This window comes from Piliocolobus tephrosceles, chromosome 9 (genome assembly GCF_002776525.5).
Source record: "Piliocolobus tephrosceles isolate RC106 chromosome 9, ASM277652v3, whole genome shotgun sequence".
In the NCBI taxonomy this organism is placed as follows: Eukaryota; Metazoa; Chordata; class Mammalia; order Primates; family Cercopithecidae; genus Piliocolobus; species Piliocolobus tephrosceles.
The window spans coordinates 41,173,574-41,185,841 of NC_045442.1; the positions used below are offsets into that span (position 1 = coordinate 41,173,574).

The 12,268-nt window shown below is 37.6% G+C and overlaps 1 protein-coding gene across 3 annotated transcripts in view; it reads left to right on the forward strand.

Annotated features, from left to right (window-relative positions):
• The window catches only part of IDE (insulin degrading enzyme), a 118,663-nt gene that overhangs the window by 55,129 nt on the left and 51,266 nt on the right, over window positions 1-12,268 (forward strand). For all 3 annotated transcript variants that reach the window (XM_023226262.2, XM_023226264.2, XM_023226263.2), the window contains exons 5-11: window positions 729-851; window positions 5,675-5,787; window positions 6,944-7,106; window positions 7,610-7,702; window positions 8,146-8,237; window positions 9,307-9,387; window positions 10,926-11,029. In XM_023226262.2, coding sequence (XP_023082030.1) covers window positions 729-851; window positions 5,675-5,787; window positions 6,944-7,106; window positions 7,610-7,702; window positions 8,146-8,237; window positions 9,307-9,387; window positions 10,926-11,029 — 769 coding nt within the window. The remainder of the gene's footprint in view (window positions 1-728; window positions 852-5,674; window positions 5,788-6,943; window positions 7,107-7,609; window positions 7,703-8,145; window positions 8,238-9,306; window positions 9,388-10,925; window positions 11,030-12,268) is intronic.

Genomic DNA, 12,268 nt, shown 5'->3' on the forward strand with positions numbered 1-12,268 from the left:
GCTCGGTGGCTCAGGCCTGCAATCTCAGCACTTTGGGAAGCCGAGGCAGGCGGATCACCTGAGGTCTGGAGTTCAAGACCAGCCTGACCAACATGGAGAAACCCCGTCTCTACTAAAAATACAAAATTAGACAGGCGTTGTGGCGCATGCCTGTAATCCCAGCTACTAGATTGGCTGAGGCAGGAGAATCACTTCAACCTGGGAGGTGGAGGTTGGGGTGAGCCAAGATCGTGCCATTGCACTCCAGCCTGGGCAACAAAGGCGAAATTCTGTCTCAAAAAAAAAAAAAAAAAAAAAAAAAGACTGGGCACAGTGGCTCCCAGCACTTTGGGAGCCGAGACAGGCGGATAACGAGGTCAGGATCGAGACCATCCTGGCTAACGCAGTGAAACCCCATCTCTACATTAGCGGGGCGTGGTGGCGGGTGCCTGTAGTCCCAGCTACTCAGGGGGCTGAGGCAGGAGAATGGCGAGAACCCAGGAGGCGGAGCTTGCAGTGAGCCGAGATCGCGCCACTGCACTAATTACGTAGAGAAGACTATAGTTTAAAACGTTTCTGGTTTGTACTATGTTATCCTGTTTATTCACTTAACATTCAAATAAATTTGAGTTATGTGTATTAGAACTCTATTTTTAAAGTTCATCTTAAGGAATATCAGTGATAATTACAAAACTTTAAAAGTCCACATATTTTGCTTTTTCTAAAAAATGCCTTTTCTTCTCTTCCAGGTAACAAATATACTCTGGAGACTAGACCAAACCAAGAAGGCATTGATGTAAGACAAGAGCTACTGAAATTCCATTCTACTTACTATTCATCCAACTTAATGGCTGTTTGTGTTTTAGGTCGAGGTAAGAACCCTTACAATTTTTTATAGAGTTGGATAATGTAAGTTTTTCATATTGGCTTTTTCACAGTATTAGAAGATGGATATAAGATAGAGGTGCATATTTGCTCAGAGTCTTTTGAAAATGATCTACTTGTTAGAGAATACGTAGGTGGGGATTTTTATGTTTAAATCATTGTGTTCCCCAAAGAAATTTAAGTGGAGATCTGAAAAAAATACAAATTACTACAGTAATCGGTGCTCTAAGCATATAAAAGCAAGGCAAGCCCAGCCTGGGCACCATAGTAAGATCCTGTCTCTACCAAAAAAATTTTTTTCTAAATTAGCGGGATGTGGTAGTCTGCACCTATAGTCCTAGCTGCTAGGGAGGCTGAAGGAGGAAGATCCCTTGAGCCCAGTAGTTAAAGGCTGCAGTGGGCTGTGATCACCACACCACTGCACTCCAGCCTGGGTGGCAGAGAGAGATCCCATGTTAAAAAAAAACACACACACACAAAAAGGCCAAAGATTGGCAGATTTGACCTTATAACAATTCAAAAACCTGGGGGAGAAAAAAAACAGATGATGATAAACTTGGGAGACCATTTGGAATGTAAACAACGGTTTGATTTTTAAAATGCAAATTAACTACTAACATTGTTTCCTGCTGTTTTTAAGTAATACCCACTGCAGATGGTGTTGCTTTTTTGTATTGGTAATGGTGGTATCAGTTGCTCTAGTCTTCTGGAGGGCAGTTTAACAATATCAGTCTTAAAAGTAAATATGCATTTTTACTTTTAAAAATGCAATTTCAGGAAATAATCAGAGTTCAAATAGGAGATATAAAAGGATGTTTCTGGGCCGGGCACGGTGGCTCAAGCCTGTAATCCCAGCACTTTGGGAGGCCGAGGGGGGTGGATCACGAGGTCAGGAGATCAAGACCATCCTGGCTAACATGGTGAAACCCCGTCTCTACTAAAAATACAAAAAACTAGCCGGGCGTGGTGGCGGGCGCCTGTAGTCCCAGCTACTCGGAGGCTGAGGCGGGAGAATGGCGTGAACCCGGGAGACGGAGCTTGCAGTGAGCCGAGATCGCGCCACTGCACTCCAGCCTGGGCGACACAGCAAGACTCCGTCTCAAAAAAAAAAAAAAAAAGATGTTTCTGTCAGTATAGTATATATTAGTAAAAATTTAGCAATCTAAATGTTAATAGGAAATTCGCTAAATACTGATTTTATAATTGTAAAATAGAATATCTTATAGAAAAATAGCATTTCTTATTCTGCTTTCCATCTTACTTGCTTTTTCTTTATAGTATTTATTAATACTTCAGGTATTAAATATTTGTGTGTTTTTGTTGTCCACCCTAGCAAAATGTAAATTACTTGAGAGTAGAAACTGTTTTGTTCACTGCTTTATCCTTAATACCTGGGCTCATGCTTGGTGCTTGGCACATCATAGGTAAATGTATATTGAATGAATAAACAGTTTTATGACAGCATTTTAATACCATGGGAAGAAGATATTCTTAATATATTCTCATATATATGAATATATATTCTTATATATGCATATATAAATATAACAAAACATTTTTAATTAATACATGTATATTATATATAAGAATATATTGTATTTTTTTAGTGTTCTTAATATATTAAAGAGAAAACAAAAGCTGTTTACAAAAACATATGCTATATGGTCCCATTTGGGGATTTATTAAAAATTCTAAGACATAACCCTCCCCCCAAATTTTTTAAAACTCTAATAGGGGCCAGGCGCAATGGCCCACACCTGTATTTCCAGCACTTTGGAAGGCTGAGACAGGTGGATCACTTGTGGTCAGGAGTTTCAGACCAGTCCGGCCAACATGGCGAAACCCCATCTCTACTAAAAATATAAAAATTAACCAGGCATGGTGGCAGGCACCTGTAATCCCAGTTACTTGGGAGGCTAAGGCAGGAGAATCGCCTGAACCTGGGAGGTGGAGCCTGCAGTGAGCCAAGATTGTGCCACTGCACTACAGCTTGGGCAACAGAGTGAGACTCTGTCTCAAACAAACAACAACAAAAAACACTAAAAACTCTAATATCCCATATATGGTGTAGGTGAAAGACAAAATGGAAAAGCATGTGCTAGAAATTTGATAATGTTGTGTAGTAGTTAAGAACTCACATTTCACAGTCCAACAACCTGGCTTTTCATTCCAAATATACCACTTACTTAGCTGTGTGGCTGTGAGCTAACAAACTTACTTCAGTTTTTCAAACTTCAGTTTTCACATTTGTAAAGTGGTGGGTGGTACCTTGTACCTGTTGTGAGGTTTAATTGAGATAATAAAAAGTGTTTAGCATGGTGTATGGCACATAGCAAATGCTCCATAAATGGTGGTAGCCACTCTAGCATCTTTATAATAATGAAATTATGGTAACTTTTGTTACCATAATTTAGCTTTTGTTTCTAAGTTTTCTACTGTTGGCAAATGTGACTTTTATAGTTAGAAAATAAACTATTTTTTAAGTTGGTAGCAAGAACCAGGATGTAAAATGGGTTCAGGGAGAGAGGACAATTAAAAAAAAGCATACTCTGTAATGCTATGTGCTTGCTTCAGGTAGGTGGGTTTAGAATGTTAAAATATCACTTGCTGTTTAGAACCCAGTCCTGGGAATAGGTGCCTAAGCTGTTTTTTTTGTTTTGTTTTGTTTTTTGTTTTAAATCTATGTTGTATTTGAGATTAAACACATGATTTCAGTAAGCATTTAATGGGCAAGTGACAATAGCAATAGATGAATCAAACCTGAGCCCTGTCCTCAGAATGTTCTTGGTTTAGTGGAAATGACAGAATAAGCATCTAAAAAATAAAGTGTCTCAGTTCCCTGATCCATACACATCACTCTCCCATTGTGACTGACTTCCTGTGCTGAACCTGAGAGAGATGTCTTTACAGTACAGAGGTATGAGGAGGAAACTGGATCTCTTAGAGGATTAAAAGATAATCCACTCCTTCTTTTGGCTGGAGGAGAGAGGAAGAGTAACCATGTGGAAGGATCTCTGTCACAAGGGTACAAAGAGAAGTTTTTCTTTTCTTGCCTGAAGCTGTTTCTCTAGCTGTGGCAGCACTAACTGCCTGAACACTTGCCACATAGGTAATCATCAAGTGCAGACACTAAGGTTGCCAAACCTTGGTGATATGAAGGTGAGTGGGACTCAGTTCCCTGATCTCTGGGGAGCTCACAGTTTAGTGGGGTAGATAGACTGTGCTATAGTGTTTAGCTCCCTTACCTTTAAAAAGTGACACTGTGAATTTATGCTTTTAGGGTAGAAATATGCAAGAAGAAAGATTCACCTGGTAGAACCTTGCTCAGGGTGTTGCTGTCACCAGCACTGCAGGCCCACAAACCTTTATTAACTGCTCACCTTGTTTCAAGTCATATGTCCCATCTGCAAAAAGATGTCTCTGACATCTCTTGCTACAATATTCCCTCTGCATTCCTAAATTCACTTGTCATACAACAAGCAGCCACTGGTCTGCCTTTTATTTGGCTCTGGACATTTTGGAGTCCATCATCCATGTCAAAAAATTGAGGCAAAAGTAGGTATATTTTATAAATAAAATGCAAATGCCTACATTTAAAGGCACAAAAGAGAATTTTACACCATATAAAGGCAGCTCTCAAATAGTCATTTAGTACTCCCGAGAATTCATGGAAAAGTTCCAAATGGGTCATAGAATATCAAGGCAAGATTCTTATTTGATTCAAATGCTTACTGATAGTAACAGGTTATGAATGTTTATACCATTTATAAATAACCTGTTTTTGAGGAGACAGAATCAAGATGAGAGGTTATCTTGTTTATAAAAAGATAGGTTTTGGCCGGAGACGGTGGCTCACATCTGTAAATCCAGCACTTCAGGAGGCTGAGATTGGCAGATCACTTGAGCTCAGGAGTTTGAGACCAGCCTGGGCAACATGATGAAACCCTGTCTCTATTAAAAATACAAAAAACTAACAGGGCATGGTGGTGCACACCTGTAATCCCAGCTACTGGGGAGGCTGAGGCACAAGAATCACTTGAACCTGGGAGGCGGAGGTTGCAGTTAGCTGGCATCGTGCCACTGTACTCTAGCCTGTGCAACAGAGCAAGACCTTACCTCAAAAAAAAAAAAAAAAAAAAAAAGATAGGTTTTTTTTAATACTCCTTTCTTTTTAGGATAATAGTAATTTGTACAAATGGAAAAAATTTAATTCCACACAGAAAGGTATAAAATAAAAAGCAAGCTGTTCTTTATTCCATCCTATGACTGCTGTGCCCTCTTCTCAAACACCTAACTCATTTCTTGTTATACTTCCAGAAGTAGAATTTTGCTAATATCATATATATACACACACACATATATAAAATGTGCATGTTGGAGTCCTTCATACATGTCAAAAAATTGAAGTAAAAACAGGCATATTTTATAAATAAAATGCAAATGCTCACATTTAAAGGCACAAAAGATAATTTTATACCATAGAAGGAAATTCTTTATGTATAAGGTGAATGTCATACTCTGCTAGTAGTTCAGTATATATGCCTGTTGATAATCATAGTCATTTTTCCAAATGCAATTAATTATTGTTTCTAATATTTGTTTTAATTTTATTATACTTGTGAAATAATATTGTGAATAATATTTGTGAATAATTTTTTAAAATAGAGAGAGATAGGTGTGAGGTGTAATCATTTTCACATTTTCCTTTCAGTGGTACTGAGACTTTTCAGGAGATCCTAAGATTTTAAGCTCTCCCTGTTGTATGTTATGATTCACTTAAGTTCTGTTTTCCTTGTCTGTTTTCTTGTAGAATCTTTAGATGACTTGACTAATCTGGTGGTAAAGTTATTTTCTGAAGTTGAGAACAAAAGTGTCCCACTGCCAGAATTTCCTGAACACCCTTTCCAAGAAGAACATCTTAAAGTAAGTACATAAATTTTGGTATTTTGTCTTCTTAATTTGTGGACATAATATATACCCAGTTTACCGTAGACCAGGTGAAAATTTTTGGAGATTACATTATTTATGCTTTTTTTTTTTTTTTTGAAACAGAGTTTTGCATTGTCACCCAGGCTGGAGTGCAGTGGTGCGATCATGGCTCACTGAAGCCTTAACCTCCCTGGCTCAGTTGATCCTCCCACCTCAGCCTTCTGAGTAGTTGGGACTACAAGCACACACTGCCACACCTGGCTAATTTTTGTATTTTTAATAGAAACAGGGTTTCACTGTGTTGCCTTGACTGATCTTGAACTCCTGATCTCAAGTGACCCACCTGTCTCAGCCTCCCAAAATGCTGGAATTACAGGCGTGAGCCACTGTACCCAGCCCCTATGTAGTTTTTTTGTTTGTTTGTTTGTTTGTTTCTGTTTTTGGTTTTTTTGACAAGGAGTTACGCTCTGTTGCCCAGGCTGGAGTGCAGCGGTGCGATCTCGGCTCCCTGCAACCTCTGCTTCCCAGGTTCAAGCAATTCTTCTGCCTCAGCCCCCTGAGTAGCTGAAACTATAGGTGCATGCCACCATGCCCGGCTAATTTTTGTATTTTTAATAGAGATGGGGTTTCACCATGTTGGCCAGGCTGAGGTTGAACTCCTGACCTCAGGTGATCTGTCTCCTTTGGCCTCCCAAAGTGCAGGGATTATAGGTGTGAGCCACCGCACCCAGCCCCCATGTGGTTTTAAGTATTTGTCAGGATAATAAAATCAATCTCACATTTATTAGGATCATGAATCACCAAAAACATGTCAATATGTTCTGGTCTTTACATGCTAAAAGTATTTTTAGTAGCTGTAGTCTTAATAACTGTTGAAGCTGTTACCCTGTACCTGAAGATAAGCATTCAAAACCATTAATATTTAGCTGCATGGTTCGGGGGTCAAACATGGACTATATACCGACTGTAATGAAATTCCACTAGGAGAGTGCTGAGTCATTATTTATTTGTGGTCAGTGTATCATTTTCTGTGGCAGTTGATTTGCTCTTAAATTTGGCATTCTTCCATGAAAATCATTCTTCATAGTTTAGAAATATTTTCTTCAGTAGGAGTTGTATATAGCTAATCTCTGTGATTTGTTTTCTCCAGCAACTTTACAAAATAGTACCCATTAAAGATATTAGGAATCTCTATGTGACATTTCCCATACCTGACCTTCAGAAATACTACAAATCAAATCCTGGTCATTATCTTGGTCATCTCATTGGACATGAAGGTCCTGGAAGTCTGTTATCAGAACTTAAATCAAAGGGTAAGTCTTCTGGGCACCACATCTTTTCACTCTGGCTCTCATTTTCTCCTGAATATTGTCCTGTGAATGAACATTCTTAGATGTGACCATTTTGGGTTAGTGAGTGAGATGGTGGTTATTGGCATGCTGTTGTCTTTTTTTTTTTTTTTTCTTTTTTAGATAGAGATGGGGTTTCGCCATTTTGCCCAGGCTAGTCTCAAACTCCTGGTCTCAAGCAATCGCCCACCTTGGCCTCCCAAAGTGCTGGGATTACAGGCATGAGCCACCGTGCCCAGCCAGTAGTCTACTCTTGACTGGGAATTGATGTGAGGAATCTTCAGGAAAGACCCCACTTCTGCACTATCTGAAACTGTTTTTCTGAACTGATTTTTTTCCCCCGTCTTTTTTGCAAGAGGTTCATTCTCATGTCTCAGGAATATACAGTATGAATTTAAAAATTTTTTCTTAGCTTCAAAGAAGCCACATATGTAATCAATCATGTTGATTTCCTTTGAATGTTGCAGGCTGGGTTAATACTCTTGTTGGTGGGCAGAAGGAAGGAGCCCGAGGTTTTATGTTTTTTATCATTAATGTGGACTTGACCGAGGAAGGATTATGTAAGTATTGATTCACCTTTTTACTTTTGAATGAAAATTTACTTTCTATGATGTTTTTTAACTTCTTCTTGCTGTGGATCTGTTTTATGTTGAAAGCTATAACACTTTAATTCATACAACTTATCCATTGTATTTTTCATATGTAACTTGGCCTTTGTTTCATGGACGATTCTTCTCCCCTTAACAACTGATCATGTTGCACTTGTTAAATGTGGACTTGGCTTTTTATTTGCTCATTTACTGCCCCAACACCCTTTCTGTGACATATCCCTGAGCCCAGAGGGCCATGTGTGTGGGACACCTAAAACCAGTCTCAGGGAGGTGAGGACTGCATTTTCTAAGAGGGACCATCTTCCACTTACCTGACTTTACCTTAGGAGTGAGCTCACTGCTTTGAAGGATTCAAGGACTGAATGGTTTTTAAGTGTGCCCCTTTTTTCCAGTACATGTTGAAGATATAATTTTGCACATGTTTCAATACATTCAGAAGTTACGTGCAGAAGGACCTCAAGAATGGGTTTTCCAAGAGTGCAAGGTACTTTTGTTTCACCAAAACTTTTCTTAAGGAATCTATTTTTCAAGAACAAATACATGTGAATTAGTTTAAATTTAAGGAGGCCCAGTTAAACTTTTAAAGTTTTTTTCCTAATTGAACTCTAAAATTTTGCAATGTATAATAGTATTAGTTAAGGCTTCGTTGTACTAGTCTGATTTGCTACTTGGGGCACAACTAAGGGGAAAGGCATCATGTAGCCCTTTTTAGGATGGAAAAGGGAAGAAATCAAATGCTTTTCCATCGCTCAGAAGAAAATCAGCAGTTTCTTGAGCTAGAATCTGTCAGGGGTTATGTTACTCCCTGCCTGAAGCTGCATGAGCTCTGTCATTTTCAGATCTTTAAATCTGTAGCAAACTCTCAAAGAAGCAATGAATTGTTTATGTATGATTGTGTTATTAAAAGTGATTTTATTATTGTATGTGTGGGAAGAGCCTGGCTTTTTTTTTTTTTTTTTTTTGCATAAAACAAATGGTGTTTGTCTTTCAAATTTTTAAAAGCCTTTTTAAAATAGGTTTTTAAAAATATGTGCTTTAAAGCCTATCGAGATTCTCAAATGTATTTTAGTATAAGAAACATCCTTTTTAACTAGATAAAAGCTTAAAGGTATAATTTCTGCTTCCAAAAATTATGACAGTAACTCCTAATCTGGGTGCTGTTCTCTGAATGAGTCACCAAAATCATCTATGGTGGAATTGTTGGATCTCACAAGGTTCTTTCACACAGTTTTTCTAAATTCTTTGGCTACTAGTTTCAACAACTTAGGCTATAGAGCCATATCCTGTATTTGTTATTTTCATTGAAAATTGTTTACCTATTTTGTTTTTGGTTTTAAGCCTAGGTTGATCGATTAAATTTTTATACACATTAAGAAATTTTTTAAATACTCTATGCATTTCTAAATCAAGCATAGCCATTTTTTCAGAAAGTGTGATAAAGTATTTATGGAGTATTTATGGAGTAGCAAGCTTATAGTGCAAGCCAAGCACTTAAAAAAAAAAGTTTCTAAATAAGGGTGGACGTATCTAATTGGATTAATTTTCTATTTTAGGACTTGAATGCTGTTGCTTTTAGGTTTAAAGACAAAGAGAGGCCACGGGGCTATACATCTAAGATTGCAGGAATATTGCATGTAAGTTTGTTGTTATTTTACTGTATACATTGCTGTGTAGAGTATTTCAGCAATCTTGCATATATGATTTTCAATAATAAGTGAATTATTAAAATTGAAGCTGAGGTATAAAACTTTAAACTTTGTAGCAACAGGGCAAAGGTTGATGTCAGGATATGTTTAAAATCTTAATTTTCATCCTGAAATTTATTTTCTGTAATGTTTTTATTAAATATGCATTTTACTTATTGGCTTTAAATATATTTCAGTTCTGCAGCATGTCAAGTGCTACTTATGTGAAAGCTATTGATCGTTTACTTTTTTTTAATTTCCATTGGTACCATCCTAGTCTGAGCTATCATGATTTCTTGCTTGGGCTACCATGATAGTCTTTTACCTGGGATCCCTATTTTCCTCTTGGTCCCCATTGTAGTATATTTTTCCAGCCTCGTGATCTTTTGAAAACTAAAATCTGAATGTTTCACTCCTCTGTTTAAATTCCTTCAGTGGTTTCCCAACAGAGTTGGCATAAAATGCACAATTTTCCTTGGCCTACAAGCTGATGTGGCCCCAGCCTATCTGGCCATCTTCCATACTACTGTCCAGCCCACCTCTCCTATTTGCATTCCACTCCAACTGTACTGGCTCTCTAATTTTCAGACATTAAGTTTATTCCTCCCCCATTGCTATTTTCTCTACATGAAACACTCTTCTATCTGATCTTTGCCTGGCTAGATTCTTATCATTTGAGTCTCCCCTCAGATTTCTTCTCCTCAGACCTTCTCTGACCTCCCAATCTAAAATAATGCCCCTCCCCCTTTTTTATTGTTTTCATAGCACCTCTCACTAAAATTACAATATTTGTTCATTGTCTGCCTCCCTCCCAATTACAATGTTTGTGCACTTCTTGGAGGACAAAGGATTTCATGTGTCTTACCTACTGTTTTATCCATAGTGCGTGGAACAGTGCCTGGCACAGAGCAGATGTTCATTAAATATTTATTGGATGAATGAATCAGTCAGTGTGGGAGCTGCTCTTACCAATATTGGAAGTTGCTCTTACCAAAAAGCATCTTCTGCATTGTTTTTCTACACTGGTCAAAAATATGAGCCGTTTTTTTTCCCACAACAGTTTCCCAAATGTTTGTCTAGTTTGTTTCATAGAAATTTAGGAAATTCTGTTCATAAAAATGTGTGTACTTTATATTAAAAAATCCTGTAGGTGTCAGCATTTTATTACCGAATTTTCTTCATTAACAAGTTCTCAATTTTTGACCAGAAATATTCATGGTTTTCCCTGAAAGGTGATTTTGCTCTCTATAATGGAAGTATGTTTGGAGATTAACAGTATATTTGGCAGAATCATCAAACAATATGAAACTGCTTAACAATGTGGTAGGAAAGAGAAAATGATTTAGGGCCTCGAAAATTTTTCCAATGGAGTAAAATTTAATTGAAGGGAGAAAGGGTGTACAGTAATGAATTTAATGTATTATATATCTGCTTTAATAAACTATGTAGTAGCTATGTATATTTATTTATATTTTCCTTTTTAAAAGTATTATCCCCTAGAAGAAGTGCTCACAGCAGAATATTTACTGGAAGAATTTAGACCTGACTTAATAGAGATGGTTCTCGATAAACTCAGACCAGAAAATGTCCGGTGAGTCACCATACAGATTTTACTATTATACACTGAATTTTCAATAGTGATTAGAATCTGAAAAGATTTGAAATTGTGAATAAAATGCTTTTAAACATTTTATCAAGCATGATTACAAAAGTAGAGAATAGTATAATAAAGCAACACCAAGCTTCAACCGTTGATACATGGCCAGTCTTTTTTATCCATCCCTCTTCAGTCATCCTCCTTCCACCCTAGATTATTTTGAGGCAATATCTCCAAAAGGTGAGGACATTTTAAAAAACAAATATAATTTTATTATCATAAATAAAATAGAATAATAACCTGTCTTAACCTGACTTTATTCTAACTCAAACTCCCAAAGTGTCAGCCCAACCTATCTGGCTCATATAAGCAAGTGAAGACACCCTCTTTTTCTTAAGCCACAGTAAAGATTACAATCTCAGAATCCTCCTGATTGACCAGTGGTTAACCAGGAAATCAAAAGTCCAAACTCTTATGGCAGCAGAGGTATTCTTGCTAGAGGAAAGTAGTCCCTAAAGTGCCTGTGAGCCACCACATGATGTTCCTCCCTTAAAACTGAATTTCATATATGTTTTCTAAAGTCAAATGATGGAATATAATTGAATGACACGTTTTACATTTTTAATTTTTTTCCTCTGTTAGGGAAGTATTTTTGAAATTCTACTGGCAATTTGGTGATTAAGTAAATAAGTTTTTTGGAGCAGTTGTTTTATGAATAAGATCAACAATGCGATAGAACTTTTTGAAGAAAAAATCTTTTGGGGCTTGGCATGGTGGCTCCCGCCTGTAATCCCAGCACTTTGGGAGGCCAGGGTGGGCGGAACACCTGAGGTCGGGAGTTCGAGACCAGTCTGACCAACATGGAGAAATTCCGTCTCTACTAAAAATACAAAATTACCCAGGTGTGGTGGCATGCGTCTGTAATCCCAGCTACTCAGGAGGCTGTGGCAGGAGAACCGCTTGAACCCGGGAAGTGGAGGTTGTTGTGGGCCAATATCATGCCATTGCACTCCAGCCTAGGAAACAAGAGCGAAACTCCATCTCAAAAAAAAAAAAAAAAAAATCCTTTTGACAGAACTGTACTGTCAGAGTCTTTTCCTAGTTACCATTGTTTGAACTTTTCCAAACATATTATCAAAGATTCATTAGCTATAATTGTATATATATGACTTGCACCATACTGTTTAGGTTGAGAACAATAATTAATGTCTTCTAATGTTCAGGTGGGCTTGG